This window comes from Macaca mulatta, chromosome 19 (assembly GCF_049350105.2).
Source record: "Macaca mulatta isolate MMU2019108-1 chromosome 19, T2T-MMU8v2.0, whole genome shotgun sequence".
In the NCBI taxonomy this organism is placed as follows: Eukaryota; Metazoa; Chordata; class Mammalia; order Primates; family Cercopithecidae; genus Macaca; species Macaca mulatta.
In genome coordinates, this window is record NC_133424.1 from 12,551,181 (window position 1) to 12,578,030 (window position 26,850).

Consider the following 26,850-nt stretch of genomic DNA (forward strand, 5'->3'; position numbering starts at 1 on the left):
AGACTCCGTCTCAAAAAAATAAAAAAATAAAAAAAATAAAACTCTTCCTTCTTTAATCCGGTGTCTGAGTTTTATCTGCGGCTGTTCCTGCTACAACGTGTCACCTGGAGAAAGGGTTTATGAAGGTAGTAGTTTACTTAGGTTAGAAGCTTAAACTGACCCCAGGTAAGAACTTCTGGTGAAAATGAAGTCTGGGAGGAGGAGGCGGTTCCAAGTACGGGGGGGGACGGGGGAGTATAAGGAAGTCTTATCCCCAGTTCCCGCCGTAGAGGACAGCTGCCTCTCCCTCCTGGTGAAGTTCTGCCTGGCCTGGCCTGGGTTTCCTTCCTGCTCTGAGGTAAAGGAATGACTCCATTGAACACTGAGTCTGGAATTCCCTGCACAGATTTCTGACAGATCGAGGAAGCTAACAGTGCCGCTTCTAACAATAACTAGCAAGTTTGGCTGAAATGCAGATATCCAATGACCAGGGCGCAGGGAGTGAGCTGAGCCTTAAGAAGGCTGTAGCTAGGACCAATCAGCCGGGCTCTTCAGGGCTCCGTTACCCAGGGCTTCCCCTGTCATTCAGGGCTGGGGGCGGAGCCTGGGACCCCATCCAATCAGGGGCCCTCGGGCGGGGCCCTGCCAACTGTCAATCCGGGGAAGGAGGCGGCGGCACTCGGAGTCTCAGTACTCCTTTGCTGCTGGGGTCCGTTGCGCTCGGCATCCAGTTCTGGGTGCACCGAGAGGCCCCAGGTGCCTCCGCCACGGCTCCTGTGACGCTGTCACCTGCGCTGTGACCTGCTCCGCAGTCATAAAGAGGACGCCGGGACACTCAGAATCAGGGAAATGGTAAATGTGTCCGGCCTGGCGTCCAGATACGTGGAAGAGGGGCTGGATGGAACTAACAGGCCTCCGCTCTGGCGACCCTGGCGATTGGGACCCACGTCCCCCATGGCGTGGCTCGGCCCTCGGTCCCCTCGGCCGCTGGGTGGGGTTGGGCCCGCAGCTGGGACCCCGGGCGTCCTGTCGCGTCCCTGCGCGGCGACTGCGGCCCCGGCCCTAGAGCCCTCTCTGGGCAGCTCCGCGCCGGCAGCCCGGCGTCTCCCAAGATTGTGCGGGGACCACGGGAGGGTTATGACGGGGAATCCCGACTCGTATGTGTCCAGCCTTTCTTCTGTTAAAAATTAAACCGAGGCTCTGTTAACAGTTAAAGAGTTCGTTGGAGCACACTGCGATTCCTGAGTGAGAAACACTTGGTCATGGCTTGTGACTGAAGAAAAGGCTTTTATAAGTTGCATGAGGAGACAAACCGGATTAAATACTTGATTAGTTACAGTGATGCTGTCGCCTTATGTGGACCTGAAATAAAAGGATCAGATTCCAGTTTTTTAAAGTTTACTCAAGCGAGAAGCTGGGAATGGCCCATTTGGGAAAACACAGGATCCACGGAAATGGGCTCAGTGCTTCAAATTTAAAAGTTTAAGTTCTTGCTTATGTAGGCAAAAGGCCAAGAAATTTAACAGGATTACAACGTTTTTTATACAAGGCTAGTTTGTGAGGCACAACAATTTAATTAGTTACAGTTTGGTCCGCCCCGCCCCTCATAGAGCTTCGCGTTTTTGTTTTTGTTTTTGTTTTTGTTTTCTTTCTTTCTTTCTTTTTCTTTTTTTCTTTACAGCTGGGTAAAGCTGTGAAGAAAAGTCTTTTCTTTTATAATTTAAAAGAGTATATTTAACATTCCAGCCTAAGGCAAGATGATACCAGCCTGGACAACATGGCGAGATCCCGACTGTACAAAAAATTTTAAAAATTAGTCGGGTATGGCCGGGCGCAGTCGCTCACGCCTGTAATCCCAGCACTTTGGGAGGCCGAGGCGGGCCGATCACGAGGTCAGGAGTTCGAGACCATCCTGGCCAGCATGGTGAAACCGCTTCTCTACTAAAATTACAAAATTTAGTTGGGTATGGTGGCACAAGCCTGTAGTCCCGGCTACTCGGCAGGCTGAGGCAGGAGAGTTGCTTGAACGCGGAAGGCGAAGGTTGCAGTGAGCCGAGATGGTGCCACTGCAGTCCAGCCTGGCAACAGAGCGAGACTCCGTCTCAAAAAATAAATAAATAAATAAATAAATAAATAAATAAATAAATAATTAGTCAGGTATAATGGCCGTGCCCGTAGTCCCAGCTAGTCTGGAGGCTGAGACAGGAGAATTGCTTGAGCTCAGGAGATGAAGGCTACATCAATGACAGTATTGAATTTACAGCTAATGGACAAGGTGAGGGAGAGGATGGAAGTTGGGTTAGTGTCAAGAATTAGGGAAGAGATTGTCAAATGTAGGGGAAAAGGGACTTGATTGGATATCAAGTTTGGAGGAATTTTCTCTCAACTCCCTTAGAAGGGTTTTTGCTACCACAGGGCTCTGCAGGAAAAGGCCAAAGCCTAGTCAAGAGGAAGGGGGCTCTGAGGAGCCTGATTCTAGTCTAATCAAGAGGGAGTTTTTCAGACCCCTTCCTCAGCCTTGTTCTTCCCAGGTATGACAGTAAATCCCTAAATTTCTGGTTTTCTCCTCACATTCAAAAACACCAACTTCCCCTCTCCAATTGACATCCTTATCAATTATGTGTTTCCCATGCTACATTTGAAACAGCTGCCATATTTTATCATTTTCCCACAGACCAATAAATGGCACTATTTAAAAATGTTATCAACACCTTTGAAAAGAAGGAAAACCTTTTTTTTTTTTTTTTTTTTTTTTTTTTGAGACAGAGTCTCTGTTGCCCAGGCTGGAGTGCAGTGGCACGATCTTGGCTCACTGCAACCTCAGCCTCCTGGGTTCAAGCCATTCTCCTGCCCCAGCCTCCCAAGTAGATGGGATTACAGGCATACGCCACCATGTCCAGCTAATTTTAATATTTTTAGTAGAGACAGGGAAAGGAAAACATTTTTTAAAAAAATTTAGTGCAGGCACAGTGACTCACTCCTATAATCCCAGCACTTTGGGAGGCCCAGGTGGGAGGATTGCTTGAGCCAAGAAGCTCAAGACCAGAGTGGGCAGGGCAGCATAGCGAGACCTCATCTCTACTGAAAACAAACAAACAAAATAGCTGGGCATGGTGGCACATTCCTGTAGTCCCAGCTACTAAGGAGACTAAGGCGGGAGGATCCCCTGAGCCCCGAAGATCTGAGGCCGCAGTGAGCCACGAGGGCACCACTGCACTCCAGCCTGGGAGACAGGGTGAAACCTTGTCTCAAAAAAACGAAAACTTTAGGGCTTGGCGTGCAGGCTTACATCTGTAATCCCAGCATTTTGGAAGGCCGAAGTGGGAGGATCACTTGAGTCCAGGAGTTTAAGACAAGCCCAGCAACATAGAGAGACCTCATCTCTATGAAATAAATAAATAGGCCGGGCGCGGTGGCTCACGCCTCTAATTCCAGCACTTTGGGAGGCCGAGGTGGGCGGATCACGAGGTCAGGAGATCCAGACCATCCTGGCTAACACGGTGAAACCCTGTCTCTACTAAAAATACAAAAAAATTAGCCGGGTGTGGTGGCGGGCACCTGTAGTTCCAGCTGCTTGGGAGGCTGAGGCAGGAGAATGGCGTGAACCCGGGAGGCGGAGCTTGCAGTGAGCCGAGATCGCACCACTGCACTCCAGCCTGGGCGACAGAGTGAGACTCCGTCTCAAAAATAAATAAATAAATAAATAAAAATTTTAAAAGAAAAAAGTTATATTTTGTTTATGAATATTTTTTATGAGAGGAAACTATTCAGTAACTACCCAAAACTACATTGGGTAAAACCCATGCCTGAGTCTTGACATTGATCATCTTTTCATGTGCTTGTTGGCCATTTGTATATGTCTGGGAGAAATGTCATTAAAATCTATTGCCCGGCCAGGGGCAGCGGCTCATGCCTGTAATCTCAGCACTTTGGGAGGCTGAGGCGGGTGGATCATGAGGTCAGGAGTTCGAGACCAGCCTGGCCAACATAGTGAAACCCTGTCTCTACTAAAAGTACAAAAATTAGCTGAGCGTGGTGGTGCGCGCCTATAGTCCCAGCTACTCGGGAGGCTGAGGCAGGAGAATTGCTTGAACCTGGGAGGCGGAGGTTTCAGTGAGCCGAGATCATGCGGTTGCCCTTATTTTAGTCAATTAGTTTTTTGTTTGATACAACAGTTTTTCTAGTTAATTACAATAAGAAAAACCTTAAAAGTTTTACTAGCTCAAGCATTTTAAGTGCACCATTGAGTTAGTTTGACAATTTTATGTAACTTCTCTAAGAAGAGTCATACTGCATTTTTCTTTTTCTGACTGGTCTTTTGCAGTTAGCATAGTATCATGAAGTTTCATGCCTGTTGTAGTATGGGACAGAATGTCATTTTATAAGAATAAATAATATCCCATTGTGTATATATATAAATTTTCATTATCCATTCATCCACTGATTGGCATTTAGGTTGATCTACCTGTTGGCTGTTGTGAACAACGGATTTCAATGTATTTTATTTTTTATAGAGATCGGATCTCACTCTGTTGCCTAGGCTGGTCTCAAACTCCTGGGCTCAATTGATCTTCCTGCCTCAGCCTCCTAAAAGTGTTGGGGTTACAGGCATCAGCCACTATACCCAGCTTTTAATGATTTTCAAATATTTCTTTGAGATCCTACTTTCAATTCTTTTGAACTGAAAATATAATTCAACCCAAAAGTGGGTTGCTGGAACATTTGGTAATTTTGTTTTTAATTTTTGAGGTACCGCCATACTGTTTTTCATAGCTAAGCCATTTTACAATCCTTTGGACAGTGTACATAGGTGCCGGTTTGCCAGCATCCTCATCAAAGCTTTCCATTTGGCGTGTTTGATGTGTTTTTTATAGTTGAATTATGGAAGTTCTTTATATTTGCTGAATATTAAGACCATACCAGATATATGACTTACCATTATTTTCTCCAAATTGATGCATTTTCTTTTCCCTTGTTGACAGTGTGTTCCCCTACACAAAAGTTCTTAATTTTCGTAAATCACATTGCCTTTTTGTTAAGACTGCCCCCCACAGAGTTTTTACCTCTAAACCTTGTCCCCATTCAGCCTTCAGCACTTCATCAATCACAATTTATGTTGTCCTACCCCAGTACTATTTCCCAAATGGTTTTGGTCATGGGTTTCTGTTTCAGTTAGTTATGACTCTCTTAATCAGTTGGGTCGGTGAGATCCCCTGCAAAATTCAGCTTTTGTTTGTTTTTGCATTCGCCTGTGCTGTTTGAATCAGAATCAAATCCACTTTCCAGATACTATCAAAGGTTAAACTTTGTGAATAAACATTTTCAAGGATATGTAGTCTCAGGACTGCTATTGTGAGCTTTTTGTCTGCACATGAATTAGTAGGACTCTGTTACGAAAGATGCTACACACCCACTGTACAGAGACATTAGGGGTACCCAGGAAGCACATCTTTCTCTCCGGATCCACCAAAAAGATACATTTTCCTATTCTTTTTTTTTAAGATGGAGTCTCACTCTGTTGTCCAGGCTTGAGTGCAGTGGCTCGATCTTGGCTCACTGCAACCTCTGCCTCCTGGGTTCAGTGATTCTCATGCCTCAGCCTCCCTGGCTGGGATTACAGGCACCCGCCACCACACCCGGCTAATTTTTGTATTTTTAGTAGAGACGGGGTTTTGCCATGTTGGCCAGCCTGGTTTTGAACTCCTGACCTCAGGTGATCTGCCCGCCTTGGGCTCCCAAAGTGCTGGGATTACAGGCGTGAGCCACCATGCCTGGCCATACATTTGTTATTTTGGAATAATTTTAGATATATAGAAAAGTTGTAAAGATAACATACAAAGTTCCCATATACCCGTCACCCATTTTCTTCTAATGTGAGCATCTTACATAACCATGGTCCATTAAAACTAAGAAATTATCATTTATATATTACTATTAATGAAACTCCAGATTTTCAACAGTGTTTCCACTAATATCCTTTTTCTTTTCCAGGACCCAATCCAGTATACCCCCACTGTATTTAGTCCTCATGTCTCCTTGATCTGTTCTGTGACAATTTCTCAGTCATTCCTTGTTTTTTAAAAATCACTTTGACAGTTTTAAGAGTGCTGGTCAGGTATCCATAGAATGTTCCTCATTTTGGAATTTGTCTCATAATTAGACTGGAGTTAGGTGTTTTGCGGGAGAATGCCACAAAGGTGAAGTGTCCAGGCTCATCACTAGATACAGCTGGTGACAGTAACCTTGATCACTTGCTTAAAGCAGTGTTTTCAGGTTTCTCCACTTTAAAGTTACTATTTTTTCCCCTTTCCATACTCTGTTCTTTGGAAGTGAGTCACTAAGTCCAGTACAGGTTCAAGGGAGGAGGGCCAATTCAGCTCCATAGTTCTGAATGCTGGGAAGTCTAAGATCAAGGCGTGCTGGACGCGGTGGCTCACGCCTGTAATCCCAACACTTTGGGAGGCCAAGATGGGCAGATCACGAGATCAGGAGTTTGAGACCAGCCTGACCAACATGGTGAAACCCCGTCTCTACTAAAAATATAAAAATTAGCTGGGCATGGTGGCGCGCGCCTGCAATCCCAGCTACTCAGGAGGGTGAGGCAGGAGAACTGCTTGAACTCAGGAGGCAGAAGTTGCAGTGAGCCAAGATTGTGCCACTGCACTCCAGCCTAGGTGACAGAGTGAGACCCCATCTCAGAAAAAAAAAGAGATCAAGGCACTGGCAGGTTCCATATCCAGAGGGTCCGTTCCTCATGAACTCCATCCTCTTGCTGTGTCCTCACGTGGCAGAAGGCTACATTTTCCTATTTTCCTGTTGCTTTACCCCATAGTTCCACTCTGGCATCAAAATTGCTGTTTGAGAGGAAGTGAGTGTAGACAGGAGAGTAAGAGGTCTGATGACGGAGGCAGGGAATACATGTTTGGAGTCCACAGCATCATGAGAATTTCTTAGGAATAGAGTCTAGGATCCCAGTGCTGTCAATCTCACCCGTCCTCCTCTGCACCTGTGGGATGTTTCAGGATTCAGGATGTGGCTGTGAACTTCACCCAGGAGGAGTGGGCTTTGCTGGATCCTTCCCAGAAGAATCTCTACAGAGATGTGATGCAGGAAACTTTCAGGAAATTCATCTCTGTAGGTAGGGGTGACAATATTACCTCCCTACTAAGGACTATTAGTATAATAGTCCTTAATTAGCCAAGATTGTGCCACCATGGCACTCCACCCTGGGCAACAAGAGGAAAACTCCATCTCAAAAAAAAAAAAAAAAAAAATGAAACCTCATGTAAATATTCTTTTTTTGATGATAGATATAGACAGGCCATCTTGTAGAATGTGTGATCCATTCATGTTTAAACAATTCAGACAGGGCAGAAAGCCTACACTTTGCAGGATAATGTTAAAAATGCAGCTGGATATGGTGGCTCATGCCTGTAATCCCAGCACTTTGGGAGACCAAGGCAAGAGGACCACTTGAGGTGAAGAGCCCAAGATCAACCTGGGAAACACAGCAAGACTCTATCTTTACCAAAAATAAAAAATTAGCTGGGTATGGTGGCACACAGCTGTAGTCCAGCTTTCTGGGGAGCCTGAGGTGGGAGGATCACTTGAGCCCAGGAGGTGAAGGCTGCAGTGTGTTATGATCACGCCACTGCACTCCAGCCTGGGTAACAGAGTGACACTTTGTACGAAAAAACCAAAAACATTAAAAATGCAAATGTAATACTTATTAACAAATATTAAATCACTTATAAACAGACCCTTAATTACGTGCTTGGCATTTTGCACAGAAATTTTATGGGAGAGAGCCTCTTTGAGAGTACAGAAGGTAGCCAGTGTGAGAAACTTTCACCCAGGTTCCGGAAGACATGTTGAACAAGAAAACTGTTTCTGGAGTAAAATCATGTGAAAGCGGTACGTGTGGAAAAGTCTTCATGGGACATTCATCCCTTAACAGGCACATCAGAGCCGACACTGGACACCAACCATGTAAGTGTCAGAAATTTGGAGAGAAGCCATATAAGCATAAACAACGTGGGAAAGCCTTGAGCGATAGCCACTGCTTTCAAGCACATGAAAGGCCTCACGCTAGAGAGAAACCTTTTGATTGTAAGGAATGTGGAAAATCATTTCTCCTGCAAACATTCGAAGACATATGGTAATGCACAGCGGAGATGGACCTTGTAAATGTAAGTTTTGTGGGAAAGGCTTGGATTGTCTCAGTTGATACCTTATCCATGAAAGGACTCACACTGGAGAGAAACCATATGAATGTAAACAATGTGGTAAAGCCTTCAGTTGGCACGGTTCTGTTAGAATCCATGAAGGAACTCACACTGGGGAGAAGCCATGTGAATGCAAGGAGTGTGGGAAATCATTCAGTTTTTCCAGTTCTTTTCGCAGACATGAAAGGACATACACAGGAGAGAAGCTGCCTCAGAAATCATCTGACCATGTGTCCTGGTTTGCCAACGAGAATCCTTGATAGTACCTGTTGTCCCAACATAATTTTTCATAGCACCTCATCTTCTTGCCATGGTTATCCATGTCTGAACAATGAATATGTATGAGTACTTTCACACATAAGCAAAATTAGGTTTATTAAATGAAGTTTCCAGGAATGTTTAAATTTCAACACCTGATTTGCCTTATCACAAGTTATGGCTGTGCTAATTTCTCCAGGCAGTATTCATGGAATATCTAATTTATCGTTTTAAGGTGTGGAGCAATGAAGATGCCCAAGAGGCCGGGTTCACACCTGTAATCCCAACACTTTGGGAGGCTGAGGCTGGAGGATCACTTAAGTTCAGCAGTTTGAGATCAACCTGAACAACTGAATGAGACCCCATCTCTACCAAAAATAAAAAACTAGCCAGGCATGGTGGCACGCACCTGTAGTCCCACCTACTTAGGAGGCTGAGGTGGGAGGATTGCTTGAACCTGGAAGGTTGAGGCTGCAGTGAGCAGTGATCGCACCACTGCACTCCAGCTTGGATGACAGAGTGAGACCCCATCTCAAAAAAAGATGCCTAAAACATATATATATATATATATATATATATATATATTTTTTTTTTTTGAGACGGAGTCTTGCTGTGTCCCAGGCTGGAGTGCAGTGGCATGATCTTGGCTCACTGCAACCTCTGCCTCCCGGTTCAAGCAATTCTCCTGCCTCAGCCTTTCTAGTAGCTGGGATTACAGGCGCTTGCCACCATTCCTGGCTAATTTTTGTATTTTTAGTAGAGACAGGGTTTCACCATGTTGGCCAGGCTGGTCTTGAACTCCTGACCCCATGATCTGCCGCCTAGCCTCTCAAAGTGCTGGGATTACAAGCATGAGCCACCGCACCCGGCCTGCCTAAGTCATAATTTCTATTACAGAATTTCTCATTTACAGCTTCCCCTGAGACCATCTTTCATTTCAGTTAACCCTGCTCCTTGGGGGTTATATGTGAGATAAAAGTGCCATGCTATATCATGTTCCCTGGTTCAGTCCTACACAGCGTGTCCTGAAAAATGGGTCTTCAGTCACTGTCAATGCACCAGGGATAGATATACATAGTACTGAGAGCCTCTAAATCTTTAATAAGTTCTGGCTTGGTTAGCTCTCTTACAAGGAAAACCTTGCAGCAGTCCATAGCAATGTGAGGAAGCCTTGGCCATGCCTCATCCTATTTCCCGCACCCTGAAAGACATCTGCCTCTCTCTCCTGGTGCAGTCATGCCTCTTGCCTGGTCTGGGCTCCCCTCCTGCTCTGAGGCAAGCGTCTCTCTCCATTGAACACTGAGTCTGAAATTTCCTGCATACACTTGTGATCCCGTGCAGAAGGAAGGAGCAGGGACAGCTCCTTGAATGAGGAAGCTAACAGTGCCTCTTCTAACAGTGAGGAGCAAGTCGCCTTGAAATGCAAATATCCGATAACCAGGGCGCAAGGAAGGCGCTCGCTTAGAGAGGCTGCTCGCTTAGAGACGCTGTGGCCGGAACAAGTCAGACAAGATCTGCAGGACCCGGTTACCCAGGGCTTTTGCTGTCACTCAGGACGGAGGAGGCGGGGCCTGGCGCCCCATCCAGTCAGGGGTGCTGGGGCGGGGCCCTGTCAGCAGTCCATCCGGGGAAGGGGGAGGGGACAGTCGCCCTTCGTCCTTTCCTTTGGTGCTGTACCGGCTGCGGCCAGGAAATCGGCGCTCTTGCTCCGAGAGGGACCAGGTTCCTCCACCAGAGCTTCTGTCGCTCTGTAACCTGCACTGTGACCTACACTAGTCGCGGGAGCCACGCAGAGGACGCCGGAACACCCTGGAAGCCGAGAAATGGTGTGTGTGAGGGGGCTGCGTCCGGGCGACTGGGAGAGGGGCTGGAATCGGCCAGAACGGGCTGAGGCGGGACCCGGGCCTCCACGCCGCGACTCCGGGGTCTGGGACACGAGTCCCCTCGGCCGCAGGGTGAGGCTGGGCCGGCAGCCGGGACCCCGGGCGTCCTGCCCCGTCCCTGCACGGCAACTGCTGCCCTGCCCCGGAGCCCAATCTGGGCAGCTCCGCGCCCTCAGCTCCGCGTCTCCCCACATTATGCGGGGGCCACGGGAGGGATATGGGGGGATCCCGCCTCGGGTATGGGGTTTGTTAGAAACAAGTGCCCGGTGCCACAAAGAAAACCAGCATCTAAGCAGAAAATTCCTCAGCAAGGCACATTTATTTGTACATAAGTGTGCAGCTTGCGCCAGTCACGGATGATCGCAAGAGCACACCGAGCGGGGTAGGACAGGGGTTTTTATCCTTAACGCAGTTCCTAGGACTTCTGTGTCCTTTCCTCATTGGCTAGGGTTGGACCTCACAATCTAAGCTAACTCGATTGGCTAAGGTTTAAAATTAAATAGGGTCTGGCCGGGCGCGGTGGGTCACGCCTGTAACCCCAGCACTTTGGGAGGACAAGGCAGGCGGCTCACGAGGTCAGGAGATCAAGACCATCCTGGCTAACACGGTGAAACCCCGTCTCTACTAAAAAAAATACAAAAAAACTAGCCGGGTGAGGTGGCGGGCGCCTGTAGTCCCAGTTACTCCGGAGGCTGAGGCAGGAGAATGGCGTAAACCCGCGAGGCGGAGCTTGCAGTGAGCCGAGATCCGGTCACTGCACTCCAGCCTGGGCGACAGAGCGAGACTCCGTCTCAAAAACAAAACAAAACAAACAAACAAAAAAACAAAACCCAAAACAAAACAAACAAAAAAAGAACTATAATTATCTTGAAAGCACATACTGTTATGGGTATTGGGACATCGGGACATTCTGTTGTGGGACTGTAAGGATACTTGCAGGCATCTTCAGGCTGTTTCCTTCATGGGAAACATTTGATGATCATGGGTTGTGACTGGCAAGGAGTGTTTCTTGTTAGTCTCAAGATGGAGCTGAACTTAAATTGGTGTTATTCTGGCTCCCCTAGGCACCTGCTTCCCTAACACTTATATAGGCAAAAGGCAAATAAATACAACAGGATTACGTTTTCCATAGAAGGCTGATGTATGAGATACAACAGTTTAATTATTATTTTTGAAACAATGTCTTGTTTTGTGGCCCAGGCTGGAGCAGTGGTGCGATCATGGCTTACTGCAGCCTTGACCTCCCCGGCTCAAGCACCTCCGCCTCCCGAGGTACCTGAGACTATAGTTGCCCACTACCACACCTGGCTAATTTTTTATTTTTTTCCGGATGTGGGGTCTCGATACGTTGCTCAGGCTGGTCTCTAGCTCCTGGCCTCTAACAGTCTTCCTTCTTTGGCCTTCAAAATTGCTGGGATTACAGGCGTGAGCCACTGCACCTGGCTAACAACCTCATTCATTATGGTTTGCTTTTTTCTCCCAAAGCTTGTTTTCTTTCTAGCTGGTTTTTATTTACTTTTCAATTTAAAAGAGTGAATTTAACATTCCAGCTGAAGACAATGTGACAGGCATGAAATCTTTGTGTGAGGAAGTAAAGAGGGAAGTTAGTTTACTCTAGAGATCAGTAGTGAAGAGGGGCCTGGCGGGATGGCTCACACCCGGAACCCCAGCACTCTGGGAGGCCGAGGCAGGTGGATGGCTTGATGTCAGGAGTTCAAGACCAGCGTGGGCAACATAGTGAGACCCCCATCTCAATTATGAAAAATCATATTAAATTTAAAAAAAAACTAATGACGAGGGAAAGGGCCTTTGCTGTTTTCCTTCAGTCATTTACAACATTTTACAAAACAGTATAGGTAAGAAAGAAGGCGAATCTGTAATCAGGGAAAGAAGAGTTCTAGCTGGCTATGTGAAAGCTGTATATCACGTAACTCAACTCCATGATCACATTGCTTCAAGATAATTTAGAGATCTACCAGATTAAATTTTTGAATTACTTGTGTTTTTTTTGTTTGTTTTTCGATTTTTTTTTTTTTTTTTTGACACAGGGTCTCAATCTGTCACCCAGACTGGAGTGCAGTGGTACAGTCTTGGCCTACCACAGCCTCCGCCTCCTGGGTTAAAGTAATTCTTCTGCCTCAGCCTCCCAAGTAGCTGGGATTACAGGTGCGTACCACCACACTTGGCTAATTTTTTTTATTATTAATAAAGGCGGGGTTTCGCCATGTTGGCCAGGCTGGTCTCAAACTCCTGGCCTCAAGTGAGCCGTCTACCTCGGCCTTCCAAAGTGTTGGGATTACAGGAGTGAGCCACCACACCTGGCCTGACTTACTTGTTCACACAGCCTATATAGGTAGAAGATTTCTAGTCATGTAATCACAGGTTAATTGTTGGATTGTGCCTGCTTAAGCATAAATTTCATTTCCCTATAAATTAGTAATTTTCGAGAGTTGTATTTAAATTTGATTTTAGTGTCCTTAGGTAGGACCTTAGGATACTACACACAGTTTGGTCTCATTGCTTCTTATTTAAATTTTTTCACACTTTCCAGGGCAAGTGGTTTCCCCCTACCATTTCCAGATGTATGGGATGCAGGGCCTCAAATCCTCCACCCTCATACAACAGCCTAACTCTTCAAGGGCTTGCAGTAAAATCTGTTTCCGGACATTTCACATGACAGGAAAGCAGAGAATCACCACTAGACATTTTCCCGAAAAAACTTTTCTGCCCCTCCTCCTTTTGTCTTTCCTAGACACAGACACCTTACCAACCTTATCAGGATGTCTTCGGGATGAGGTTCCTTTCTGGAAACTACAGGGTGCTGTGTCTTCAGTACACCCTCGTATCCTTTTTTTTTTTTTTTTTGAATCGGAGTCTCGCTCTGTCTCCCAGGCTGGAGTGCAGTGGCGCTATCTCAGCTAACTGCGAGCTCCACTTTGCGGGTTCACGCCATTCTCCTGCCTCAGCCTCTCGAGTAGCTGGGACTACAGGCGCCTGCCACCACACTGGATAATGTTTTGTATTTTTAGTAGAGATGGGGTTTCACCATGTTAGCAAGGATGTTCTCGATCTCCTGACCTCGTGATCTGCCCGCCTCGGCCTCCCAAAGTGCTGGGATTACAGGCATGAGACACCGTGCCCAGACCTGCAACCTCCTATCTTTTCCAGGTTTTGGGTTTTAGAACGGCCTGGGGATGACTCAAAATCCCCACGACTGCCCTGTCTCCTGGAGGGTCTAGTGGCCATCAGTGCCTAGGGGAGTGGGGCCTCCTGAGGGAGCCCCTGAATGACTAATGGTGGAGGAGATGCCTGGTATACTCTTCATCTAAATAACCAATTCTTGGGGTGCTCAGCTTCTCTCTCCCAACTCCAGTTTCCATTAATTGGAGACACATGGCTGTCAGCCAGTTGGATGTTGCTATTGAGGAAAAGGAGAAATGATCCTGTCTTCTGGATTGTCTCAACTGTGAAGAGAGAAATATCCCAAAAGACAAGGAAAAGGCCACTCCAACGGGGTGCAGCAATAGCCTGCAAAGCAAAATATACTTGGGGGTACACAGGGGACAGAATGCAGTGTTGGTGGGAAACAGTCATTGAGCACTTCTCCTTTCCTCTCATGTGAAATGTTCCAAGAGTCACCACCAGACACTTTCCTGTCAAAACATGCACGCTTCTCCTTTCCTCTGTTGTGGAAACACATTTTATCAGATTGTCTTTTGGTTGAGGCTCCCTTTTGGAAACTTCAAAGGGTATTGTGTCTTCAGTGCACTCTCCTGTGTTTTCTTGGTCCTGGGTGGCAGAATTGGGGTGACCTAATATGCCCACAGCTGCTCTGTCTCTTGGAGGGCCTCGTATCAGCCCCTGGGTCTCTCCTCCCAGGGGACAGAGTAAGGTAGGAGAATGGGGACTCCCAAGAGAGCAGCTGAATGCCTTCTGGTGCAGGGAGACTCCTGGTATACTCTGCATCTAGATAGCCAAGCCCTGGAGATGCTCAGCTTTTCTTTCCTAACCCCAGTTTTCATAAGTTGGAGACACACGGCTGGTCAGCCAGTTGGATGGTGCTATTGAGGGAAAGGAGAGATGACTCCTGTCCTCTGGATTGTGTCAACTGTGAAGGGAGACAAAACCCCAAAACACAAGGAAAGCCCACCCCAGCAGGGTGGACCAGTAGCCTGCAAATCAGAATATGGAAGCGGATACACAGCGGGGTATAGTGCGGTGTTGGTGGAAAGTAGTCATTGAGCGCTTCAGTGAGGAGGATGGGGTGGAGAGATGTCTCATGTGACAGGGTGACCTGTGCTGACACATGAGTCAGACATCACTGTGTTCCAGCCAGCACTGCCCCTCTGTGGGCTTGTCTCTTGTAAAGAATTGTTCATACATTGCAGCTTGAGTGTTTCAAATTAACTTTACATTGCATTTTTCACTAGGGCCAAATCCAAGAATGATTGTGTAGGTCAGTGAGACACAGAAGAGACAACTCAACAAAGCCCATGACATCACAGTGCACTGCTCACAATCCCAGGAGATGAGGGCAGCACACCTGCAGAGCAACACAGAGTGGGGGGAACATCCAGGATGCACATTCAACCAGCAGGTGGGGAGCAGGACAGACAGGGACCTGTGGGCCAAAGCTTTTCTCAGGGTCCAGGGAATTGACCAAGGAGGTGTCTCTCGGGGAGTTGTTTCTGGTGGATTTAGAGCAAGCAGGCACTAGTTTTATGAAGTCGCACTGTGATTAAGAGCTGGTCTGTGCCATCCATGTGGAGTGTAAGGGTTAGTGGGACAACTCAAATTGGTTATATCTAGCTGTCCCACAGGGAGGTGGTCATCAGAATGCAGTCATGTAAGAAATATATGTGAGTTGACCCCATGGAGGAACTGGGAGGAGGTGGAGAACTAGAAACTCTGTTGAGTTTGGATAAAGTTTTCTTCCGTTATGAGAAAGTTAAATCCATAAAGAAAATGCATGCTAAGGTAACATATAATTATAAGAACTCACCATATCCGGCAGCTCTAGAATTAATTAAATTATTGTATATGGAGATGATGGGTAGCAGATTCATTATTCTCCGGTAGAGAACCATTTGTCCCTGCTTTTTCTGTTAAGTGTTCACCACTTGTATCATTGGCTGACAATACCTGGTTTGTCGTAGTTTCACATTACCTTAAACAGATGCCCAGACTGGGCACGGTGGCTCACGCCTGTAATCCCAGCACTTTGGGAGGCTGAGGCGGGAGGCCCACCCGAGGTCAGGAGTTCAAGATCAGCCTGACCAATCTGGTGAAACCCCGTCACTACTAAAGGTACAAAATTAGCCGAGTTTGGTGGCGCATGGCTGTAATCCCAGCTACTCGACTGGCTGAAACAGGAGAATCATGTGAACCTGGGAGGTGGAGGTTGCAGTGAGCCGAGATCACACCATTGCTCTCCAGCCTGGGCAATAAGAGTGAAACTCCGATATAAAAAAAACAAAAACAAACAAACAAAAAACTAGATGCCCTGATTTCACAATTTGCTGTTTTCCATTGGCCTATCTTTCCATCTCTCTGATAATACCATTTTCTCTTAATTAGTATAGAGTTCAAAGCTATGGTGTTTAATGGGTGGGTGTATTGCCTCTCTATCTTAGTTATCTTGGGCTGCTGTATCAAATTACCATAGACTGGGTGACTTAAAGAATAAACATTTATTTCTGGCATTTCTTGAGGTTGTGAAGTCTACGTTCAGGGAGCTGGCAGATCTAGTGTCCGGTAAGGGCCCGCTTCCTGGTTTGCAGATGGTCATCTTCTTGTGGTTTCTTCACATGATGGAAAAGAGGAAGCCGGCTCTCCTGTGTCTTCTTATAAGAGCACTAATCTTATTCAGAAAGGATCGACTCTTATGCTGTCATCTAATCCTAATGACTTTTCAGAGATGTCAACTTCTAATACTATATTGGGGGGTAGGTTATTAATGTGTGATTTTTTTGGAGTGATGCAAATATTCACGCCATAACACCCCCCAACCATATTCTGTAGAGCATCTTGGCTATTCTTAGTCATTGTCTTGTATTTCAGTTTTTAGAAGTAGTTTTTTCTTAATTTTAGTGAAAAAACAAACTGCCTTGTAAATTTCATGGAATAAAATATAACTGTAGTCACATTTCAGAAAGGTTACATCATAGTGCTATTTAATCTCCTTTTAAGGACACATGATATTTTTCCATTTATTTCATTTTATATTGATGTTTTTCAGTGTAGGCTTTTTACATAAGAATCATTTTATATCCTTCCTGAGACTTTTTTGGACTTCAAGAAAATTAGTTTTAATAGAAATTAGTGGTTGGGCAAGGTGGCTCATGCCTGTAATCCCAATATTTGGGAAGCGGAGGTGGGCGGATCACCTGAGGTCAGGAGTTCGAGATCAGCCTCATGAACATGGAGAAACCCTGTCTCTACTAAAAATGCAAAATTAGCCAGGCCTGGTGGCGCATGCCTGTAATCTCAGCTAGTCAGGAGGCTGAGGCAGGAAAATCACTTGAACCCGGGAGGCCAAGGTTGCAGTGAGCCAAGATTGCTCCATTGCACTCCATCTCAAAAAAAAAAAAAAATAAATAAAGAGATTATTCTATTGTCGGCAACATGGCAAACTTTGCCTATACAAAAAATTACCTCGTCATTGTGATGTGTGCCTGTAGTCCCAGCTACTCAGGAGGCTGAGGTAGAAGGATCTGTTGAGTCTGAGAGTTCGAGGATGCAGTAAGCTATGATTGCACCACTACACTCTAGCCTGGGAAGCAGAATGAGACCCTGTTTCAAAAAAAAGAAAAGAAAAGAAACAAGAAAAAAATTAGTTTCAATAGGGTATGCTGTCTTTTAAAAATTGTGTTCAGCAGATAGTTGCTGATAATTAAAATTCACTGAGATTTATTTCTGTATAGAGTGTGCATTCTAGAAACTTACTAAAACTGTTACATATGCAATAAATACATAAAAGAATTGCACAATGCATTCAAATAATAATGATGGAGCCAGTATTGGGAATGGTAAGATAATTGCCTTACTTTTCCTCCTACTTTCACAACCTGGGTACGCATCCTCATCAGTATGTTTTATTTTTGCATGTTTTTTATGCAAATGATAACCAATACGTGATCTTTTATATCAGATTTTATTTTAACTCAGTTATATGGAACCTTATACAGAATGATAATTAATTCACTTTCTTAGTTGATTTTATTATTTAGAACAGTGGTTGTTTACCCAAAACATTGAGCAGATAATCCACAGAGTTCCTGCATTTTTCTTCCAGGCTCATAGTTCCCTGTATTTTAAACATCTTGACTGGCCAGGTGCTGTGCCTCATACCTGTAATCCTACCACTTAGGGAGGCCGAAGCAGGAGGATAGCTTGAACTCCAGTGTTGGAGGCCAGCCTAGGCAACATAGCAAGACCCTGTTTCAAAAAAAAAAAAAAAAAATAGTTTTAAACCAAAGAAACCATATCGACTTTGTGTAGTGTATCCTACAACTGAAGCAAGAATATATTACATGTGAACATGATGAAAATTGAAGAAGCCAATGCTATTATTACCTAAAGTCCATCTTTTACATTAAACTTCACTCTTTTGTTCTGTAGTTTAAGACAACTGGCCAGGCACGGTGGCTCACGCTTGTAATCCCAGCACTTTGGGAGGCCGAGGCAGGTGGATCACCTGAGATCGGGAGTTCAAGACTAGCCTGATCAACATGGAGAAACCCCGTCTCTACTAAAAATACAAAATTAGCCGGGGTGGTGGCAGATGCCTGTAATCCCAGCTACTCAGGAGGCTGAGGCAGGAGAATCGCTTGAACCCAGGAGGCAGAGGTTGCGGTGAGCCGAGATCATGCCACTGCACTCCAGCCTGGGCAAAAAGAGCAAAACTCTGTCTCAAAAAAAAAAAAAAAAAAAAAAAAAAGACAACTACATGTGTCATGTATTCACCATCACAGTCTTATACAGAAGCGTTTCACTGCCCTCAAACTCCCCTGTGCTCCTTCTAATCATACCTTCTCCTCACTCTTTTGCCATCCCTGTTTATCCCTGGAAGCAAATGATGATGTTCCTGCCTCTAGAGTTTTGCATTTTCCAGAATATCACATATTTGGAATGATACTGTAAGTGGCCATTTCAGACTTGCTTCCTTCATGTAAAAATATGCATTGAAGGTCTCTAAATATCTTTGTTGCTTGACAACTCATTTATTTTTTATTTTTCTTTATTTATCTAAAGATTTTTGTTTTGTTAAAGACAGTATGTAAAACTCCCAGCTCAGGTGATCCTCCCACCTCAGCTTCCCAAAGTGCCTGAATTCCACTTGTGAGCCACCATGTCCGGCCACTCATTTTCTTATTTTTTTTTTCTTCTTTTTTTTTTTTTTTGAGATGGAGTTTTGCTCTTGTTGCCCAGGCTGGAGTGCAATGGCACGATCTCGGCTCACCGCAACCTCTGCCTCCCCGGTTCAAGCAATTCTCCTGCCTCAGCCTCCCGAATAGCTGGGATTACAGGCATGTGCCACCACACCTGGCTAATTTTGTATTTTTAGTACAGACGGGATTTCTCCATGTTGAGGCTGGTCTCGAACTCCTGACCTCAGGTGATCCACCCACCTCGGCCTCCCAAAGTGCTGGGATTACAGGTGGGAGCCACTGCACCTGCCAGGGCCACTCATTTTCTTTCATCACTGAGTAACATTCCATTGTACAGTGTTACCGTAGTTTGTTTCTTTTTTTTTTTTTTTTTTTTTTTTGAGACGGAGTCTCGCTCTGTCACCCAGGCTGGAGTGCAGTGGCCGGATCTCAGCTCACTGCAAGCCCCGCCTCCCAGGTTCACGCCATTCTCCTGCCTCAGCCTCCCGAGTAGCTGGGACTACAGGCGCCCGCCACCTCGCCCGGCTAGTTTTTTGTATTTCTTAATAGAGACGGGGTTTCACCGTGTTAGCCAGGATGGTCTCGATCTCCTAACCTCGTGATCCGCCCGTCTTGGCCTCCCAAAGTGCTGGGATTACAGGCTTGAGCCACCGTGCCCGGCCTCGTAGTTTGTTTCTTTATTCACCTGTTGAAAGGCTGATCTTGAGCCTGGTGTGATGCCTCATCCCTGAGTTCCCAGCACGTGGGAGACTGAGGTGAGAAGATTGCTTGAGGCCAGGTAGTTAGAGACCAGCCTGGTAGATACAGTGTGAGACCTTGTCTTTTTTTTTTTTTTTAAAGACTCACCTTGTTTGAGTCTAGTTTTTGGCAGTTATGAGTAAGGCTTCTAAAAGCGTTTGTGGGAGGACTTTTGTGTGGACATCAGTTTTCAGTTCATTTAGGTCAATATGTAGGAGTGAGACTACTGAATCAGTAAGACCACGCTTATTTTCTTCAGAGCTCTGCAGACTGTCTTCCAAATGGGCTGTAGAATTTTCCATTCACGTCCATAGTGAAGGAGAGTTCACTGTCATTGGCATTAGGAAGTGTCAGTGTTTTGGATTTTAGCTACTCCACCAGGTATTTGCTTATTTGCTGGTGCTTCATTGTTGTTTTCCTTTTTTTTATTTTCCTTTGGAGACGGAGTTTCATTCTTGTTGTCCAGACCGGAGTACAATGTCGCAATCTCAGCTCACTACAGCCTTTGCCTCCCAGGTTCAAGCGATTCTCCTTACTCAGCCTCCTGAGTAGCTGGGATGACAGGTGTACGCCGCCCCGCATGGCCGCTGTTTGTATTATTACTAGAGACAGGGTTTTGCCATGTTGGCCAGGCTGGTCTCAAAACTTTTGACCTCAGGTGATCCACCCGCCTCAGCTTCCCAAAGGGCTGGATTACAGGCGTGAGCCACTGCGCCTGGCCTGTTTTCATTTGCTCTTTAATGACATGTAATGTAGAGCATCCTGTCATATGTTTGCCATAATTACATTCTTTAGGGGGAGGTATACTTGGAAAGATTGGTTTGTTATTTTTTTATTTTTTTAAGACTGAGCCGGGCACGGTGGCTCAAGCCTGTAATCCCAGCACTTTGGGAGGCCGAGACGGGCGGATCATGAGGTCAGGAGATCGAGACCATCCTGGCTAACACGGTGAAATCCTGTCTCTACTAAAAAATACAAAAAACTAGCCAGGCGAGGTGGCGGGCGCCCGTAGTCCCAGCTACTCGAGAGGCTGAGGCAGGAGAATGGCGTAAACCCAGGAGGCAGAGCTTGCAGTGAGCTGAGATCCGGCCACTGCACTCCAGCCTGGGTGACAGAGCGAGATTCCGTCTCAAAAAAAAAAAAAAAAAAAAGACTGAGTCTGGCTCTGTCACCCAGGCTGGAGGGCAGTGGCGTGATCTTGACTCACTGCAACCTCCGTCTCCCAGGTTCCAGCGATTCTCCTGCCTCAGCCTCCTGGGTAGATGGGATTACAGGCACGTGCCACCACACCCGGGTAATGTTGTATTTTTAGTAGAGATGGGGTTTCTCCATGCTAGTCAGGCTGATCTCAAACTCTGACCCTCAGGCGATCCACCCACCTCAGCGTTCCAAAGTGCTGGGATTACAGGTGTGAGCCACCATGCCCGGCTAAGATGTCATTTTCTAAGAATAAATAATATCCCATTTTATGTATATACTTACCACATTTTGTTTTTCCGTTCAGCCGTGAATGGATAGGTTATTGGTTGCATTGCTCATTACTGCCACCTCAGGAAGGTTGTATAGTGGGTAAATCTGTGCTTATTACACCTGGGTATCTCTTAGGAGTTTCTTGTTTGCCCTCTTGTGTACACACAGTGCCAGGTTTTTTTTAGGAATGTCCCCTTTGCCCTGTCAGCATCTATCTAGCTACATTCTGACAGGATAACTGCAAAGTGAATGAATCCTGGACATCATAATGGAAGTTTCTTTCTACCCAGGTGATTCCCCTACTCTCTGCTTATATCTAGCATGCCTGTTTCAGGTGGTCCCTGGGGGTGTGAGATTTCCCAGGGTCTCCCCCTCGTCCTCATTGCTAGCTATCTGCTTCATCTGACAATATCATCAAAGATTAGACTTTGGGAACAGGCATTTTCAAGGATACACAGCCTCAGGACTGCTAATGTTAACTTTGTTCTGCATATGAATTCACAGGACTCTATTATGACAGGTGCTGCAGACCCACAGTCCAAAGAGACATTAGGGACAGCCAGGCAGCTCACTTTTCTCCCTGGGTTCAGTGAATACACACATTTTCCTATTCTGCTGTGGCTTTACCCTTTGTTCAGTTCTAGCATCATGATTGCTTTTTGAACTAGCCAGGTGTTGTGGCACATGCTTGTGGTCTCAACTACTCAGGAGGCTGAGGCATGAGAATCGCATGAACCCAGGAGTAAGACGTTGTAGTGAGCCAAGATGGTGCCACCACACTCCAGCCTGGGTAACAGAATGAGACGCTGTCTTGAAAAAAAAAATTGCTGGCGGGGCATGGTGGCTCACGCCTGTAATCCCAGCACTTTGGGAGGCTGAGGCAAGCAGATCACCTGAGGTCGGCAGCCTGACCAACATGGAGAAACCCTGTCTCTAGTAAAAATACAAACTTAGCTGGGTATGGTGGCACATGCCTGTAATCTTAGCTACTCAGGAGGCTGAGGAATAAGAAGTGCTTGAACCCCAGCAGTGAACCAGCATCACGCCATTGCACTGCAGCCTGGGCAACAAGAGTGAAAATCTGTCTCAAAAAAAAAAAAAAAAGTTGCTTTATGGAAGAAGGTAAGTATACACAGGGAGAAAGGGATCTGATGAGCAAAAACAGGGAATAAATGTTTGGAGTCCACAGCATCCTGAGAACTTCTTGAGAATAGAGTCTAGGCCCCCAGTGCTGTCACTCTCACCCATCCTCCTCTACACATGTGAGATGTTTCAGGACCCAGTGGCCTTTGAGGATGTGGCTGTGAACTTCACCCAGGAGGAGTGGGCTTTGCTGGATATTTTTCAGAAGAATCTCTACAGGGAAGTGATGCTGGAAACTTTCAGGAACCTGACCTCTATAGGTAAGGATGACAGTTTTCCTTTCCTCAGTGCATTAGTGAACCAGTGTTTCTAGCTCATCAATGCTGTTGAGTGATTTAGAACATAGACAGGAAATACTTTGATGAATAAATGAGACATGGCTGCAGTGAATCATGGGCATAGAATCTAATAATTTTTCACAATTTTTTAATGCCTCAGGACTATTTTTGTGTGTCTCTATTTTAGGAAAAAGTTGGAAAGACCAGAACATTGAATATGAGTACCAAAACCCCAGGAGAAACTTCAGGTAATTTGTACTTACAAGACAAAGCAGTGTCTCTCTAGACAATCTTAGAATATGACAATATATTAAAAATAAGTAAAACAAAGAACTAAGTCCAGGATCAAATTCATTTATTTTTAGAATATGTGATCAAAAAACATATATGTAAATGTGGCCTAGGCTGTGGACTCAATCCTGTAGTCCTAGTCCTTTGAGAAGTGGAGATAGGAGGATAGCTTGAGGCCAGCAGTTCAAGAACAGCCTGGGCAGCATAAGAAGACCACAAGTCAACAACAGCAAAAAATGAGCTGGGCATTGTGGTCTGTAGTCCCATCTACTCAGGAGACTGAGGCAGGAGGTTCACTTGAGCCAGTTAAGGCTGCAGTAAGCTATGATGATATCACTGTACTCCAGCGTGGGCAATAGGACAAGACCCTGAAACAAAAGAAAAATGACAGAGTATTTAGTATTTGTAAAATAGTTTACTTGGGAAGAGTATTAAGAAGTCCCATATAAACATTTTTTAAAATAATAGTTATGGCTGGGACACCTTGTAGAATATGTTGTCCAATCACCTTCAAACAATTCAGCCAGGGCCGAAAGCCTACACTTTGACGGACAGTGTTAAAAATGCAAGTGCAGTACTTGTTGACTAATATAAAATTACTTATAAACAAACCCTTTGTAATGTGCTTCTCACTTTTGACAGGAGTCTCATAGAAGAGAAAGTCAATGAAATTAAAGAAAACAGTCATTGTGGAGAAACTTTTACCCAGCTTCCAGAAGACAGGCTGAACTTCCAGGAGAAGCAAACTTCTCCTGAAGTAAAATCATGTGACAGCTTTGTGTGTGGAGAAGTTGGCATAGGTAATTCATCTTTTAATATGAACATCAGAGGTGACATTGGACACAAGGCATATGAGTATCAGGAATATGGACCGAAGCCATGTAAGTGTCAACAACCTAAAAAAGCCTTCCAATATCGCCCCTCCTTTAGAACACAAGAAAGGGATCACACTGGAGAGAAACCCTATGTTTGTAAAGAATGTGGAAAAACCTTTGTTTTCTATTCAAGCATTCAAAGACACATGGTAATACACAAAGGGGATGGACCTTATAAATGTAAGTTTTGCGGGAAAGCCTTCCATTGTCTCAGATTATATCTTATCCATGAAAGAACTCACACTGGAGAGAAACCATATGAATGTAAACAATGTGGTAAATCCTTCAGTTATTCTGCTACCCTTCAAATACATAAAAGAACTCACACTGGAGAAAAGCCTTATGAATATCAGGAATGTGAGAAAGCATTTCATAGTCCCAGATCCTATCGTAGACATGAAAGGAGTCACACGGGAGAGAAGCCTTATCAGTGTAAGGAATGTGGGAAAGCATTCACGTGTCCCCGTTACGTTCGTATACATGAAAGGATCCACTCTAGGAAAAAATTTTATGAATGTAAGCAGTGTGGGAAAGCATTATCCTCTCTTACAAGTTTTCAAACACACATAAGAATGCACTCTGGAGAAAGACCTTATGAATGTAAGATATGTGGGAAAGGCTTTTGTTCTGCAAATTCATTTCAAAGACATGAAAAAATTCACAGTGGAGATAAACCCTATAAATGCACGCAATGTGGTAAAGCCTTCCCTCATTCCAGTTCCCTTCGATATCATGAAAGGACTCACACTGGAGAGAAACCCTATGAGTGTAGGCAATGTGGGAAAGCCTTCAGATCTGCCTCACACCTTCGAGTGCATAGTAGAACTCACACTGGAGAGAAACCCTATGAATGTAAGGAATGTGGGAAAGCCTTCAGATATGTGAATAACCTTCAAAGTCATGAAAGGACACAAACACACATAAGAATACACTCTGGAGAAAGATGTTATAAATGTAAGATATGTGGGAAAGGCTTTTATTGTTCCAAATCGTTTCAAAGACATGAAAAAACTCACACTAGAGAGAAACTCTATGAATGCAAGCAATGTTCATTAGTTCCAGTTCCTTTCGATATCATGAAAGGACTCACACTGGAGAGAAGCCATATAAATGCAAGCAATGTGGGATAGCCTTCAGAGCTGCCTCAGTCCTTCAAATGCATGGTAGGAGTCACCCTGAAGAGAAACCCTGTGAGTGTAACCAATGAGGGAAAACCTTCAGATCTGCCCCACACCTTCGAATGCATGGTAGGACGCACAATGGAGAGAAACCCTATGAATGGAAGGAATGTGGGAAACCCTTCAGATCTGCCCAGAACCGTCAAATTCATGAAAGGACACAAGCACACATAAGAATGCACTCTGTAGAAAGACCTTATAAATGTAAGATATGTGGGAAAGGCTTTTATTCTGCCAAGTCATTTCAAATACATGAAAAATCTTACACTGGAGAGAAGCTCTATGAATGTAAGCAATTTGGTAAAGCCTTTTTTTCTTTCACTTCCTTTTGATACCATGAAAGGACTTATACTGGAGAGAACCCCTATGAGTATAAGCAATGTGGGAAAGCCTTCACATCTACCTCACACCTTCGAAAGCATGGTAGGACTCACACTGGAGAGAAACCCTATGAATGTAAGCAATGTGGGAAAGGCTTCAGATCTGTCAAAAATCTTTGAATTCATAAAAGGACACACTGGAGAGAAACCCTATGAATGTAAGGAATGTGGAAAAGTGTTCCATAATTTCTCTTCTTTGCAAATACATGAAAGGATGCACAGAGGAGAGAAGCCCTATGAATGTAAGCATTGTGGGAAAGCATACACATCTGCCAAGATCCTTTGAATACATGCAAGAACACACACTGGAGAGAAACCCTATGAATGTGAAGAATGCAGAAAAGCATTCAGCTTGCCTATTTACTTTCATAGACATGAAAAGACTCATACTTGAAGGAAACCCTATGAAGGCAAGCAATGTGGCAAAGTTTTCACTTCCAGTTCTTTTCAATATCATAAACTCACTGTAGGGAGAAACCCTATCAATGTAATCAATGTGCAAAAGCCTTTATTCCACTTCTTTTCAATATCATGAAAGGACTCACACAGGAGAGAAACCCTATGAGTGTATGCAGTGTGGGAAAGCCTTCATTTCTTCTAGTTCCCTTCGATATCATGAAAGAACACATGGGAGAGAAGCCCTGTGAATGTAAGCAATGTGAAAAGCCTTCAGATCAGCCTCACACCTTCAAATCCATGGAAGGACTCACACTCAAGAGAAACCCTATGAATGTAAACAGTATGGGAAAGCATTCAGACCTGACAAGATTCTTTGAATACAGATAAGGAATATAAACAATTAACTGTTTATAATAACTGTATACTAACAAATGTTATTCCTTTTAAATAATTAAGAAGCTATAATACCCCATTGGTGTCATGTATTAGATCAACCTTATACTGTTAAATTGTTATTACTTGGACATTGTGAGTCAGTATAACCATGTGGATAAAATGCCAGGCATCTTTTTTTTTTTGGAAATTTCACTTTTCATACTTAGGTACTTACATTTTTATCTAACCCTAATCAATCTTTCCTACTTTCTTTCTTCTTTTTTTTTTTTTTTTTCCAGAAAGAATCTCACTCTGTCACCCGGGCTGGAGTGCAGTGGCATGATCTCAGGTTGCTGCAACCTCTGCCTCCAGGGTTCAAGTGATTCTCCTGCATCAGTCTCCTGAGTAGCTGGGACTACAGGCATGCGCCACCATGCCAGGCTGATTTTTTGTATTTTTTATTAGAGATGGGGTTTCACGGCCGGGCGCGGTGGCTCAAGCCGGTAATCCCAGCACTTTGGGAGGCCGAGACGGGCGGATCACGAGGTCAGGAGATCGAGACCATCCTGGCTAACACGGTGAAACCCCGTCTCTACTAAGAAATACAAAAAACTAGCCGGGCGAGGTGGCAGGCACCTGTAGTCCCAGCTACTCGGGAGGCTGAGGCTGGAGAATGGCGTGAACCCGGGAGGCGGAGCTTGCAGTGAGCTGAGATCCGGCCACTGCACTCCAGCCTGGGCTACAGAGCGAGACTCCGTCTCAAAAAAAAAAAAAAAAAAGAGATGGGGTTTCACCATATTGGTCTGGTTGGTCTCGAACTCCAGACCTCATGGTTTGCCCCGCCTCGGCCTCCCAAAATGCTGGGATTACAGACATGAGCCATTGTGCCCAGCTGCAACCCTATTTTTCATTCAGTCATAATACCAATAATTATCTCACGTACCTCTGAGTGCCACCTTCTCCAAAACCAGCAGTGCCATACCTGCTG

General features: G+C 45.1%; 1 protein-coding gene, 2 long non-coding RNA genes and 1 pseudogene across 11 annotated transcripts; 3 read left to right on the forward strand and 1 right to left on the reverse strand.

The window, feature by feature from the left end:
• The first annotated feature begins 656 nt into the window (after positions 1-656).
• Positions 657-26,043, forward strand: LOC716974 (uncharacterized). Of its 8 annotated transcripts, XM_077977769.1 has the most exons (6): positions 10,118-10,288; positions 22,211-22,346; positions 22,552-22,612; positions 23,298-23,989; positions 24,233-24,409; positions 24,586-26,043. In XM_077977769.1, exons 1-6 carry the CDS (start codon positions 10,286-10,288, stop codon positions 24,735-24,737), a joined length of 1,221 nt encoding a protein of 406 aa, XP_077833895.1. In that variant the 5' UTR covers positions 10,118-10,285; the 3' UTR covers positions 24,738-26,043. The 8 variants fall into 8 exon arrangements, with proteins under 8 accessions (XP_077833892.1, XP_077833889.1, XP_077833887.1 ...); XM_077977766.1 differs by lacking the exon at positions 10,118-10,288 and adding an exon at positions 657-861 and having other exon boundaries at positions 22,173-22,346; positions 23,298-26,043; XM_077977763.1 differs by lacking the exon at positions 10,118-10,288 and adding an exon at positions 657-837 and having other exon boundaries at positions 22,158-22,346; positions 23,298-26,043.
• Positions 7,821-8,614, forward strand: LOC144336636 (zinc finger protein 441-like; annotated as a pseudogene). Its single transcript, XR_013408825.1, has one exon. The product of XR_013408825.1 is annotated as a zinc finger protein 441-like (transcript).
• On the reverse strand, positions 10,726-23,041 carry LOC144336709 (uncharacterized). The gene is made up of 2 exons (XR_013409032.1): positions 21,810-23,041; positions 10,726-12,888 (listed from the first exon to the last, which is right to left on the reverse strand). It is a non-coding gene; the product is annotated as an uncharacterized LOC144336709 (long non-coding RNA).
• LOC144336694 (uncharacterized) lies at positions 19,774-21,362 on the forward strand. Its single transcript, XR_013409016.1, has 2 exons — positions 19,774-20,481; positions 20,707-21,362. It is a non-coding gene; the product is annotated as an uncharacterized LOC144336694 (long non-coding RNA).
• Positions 26,044-26,850: the final 807 nt, after the last annotated feature.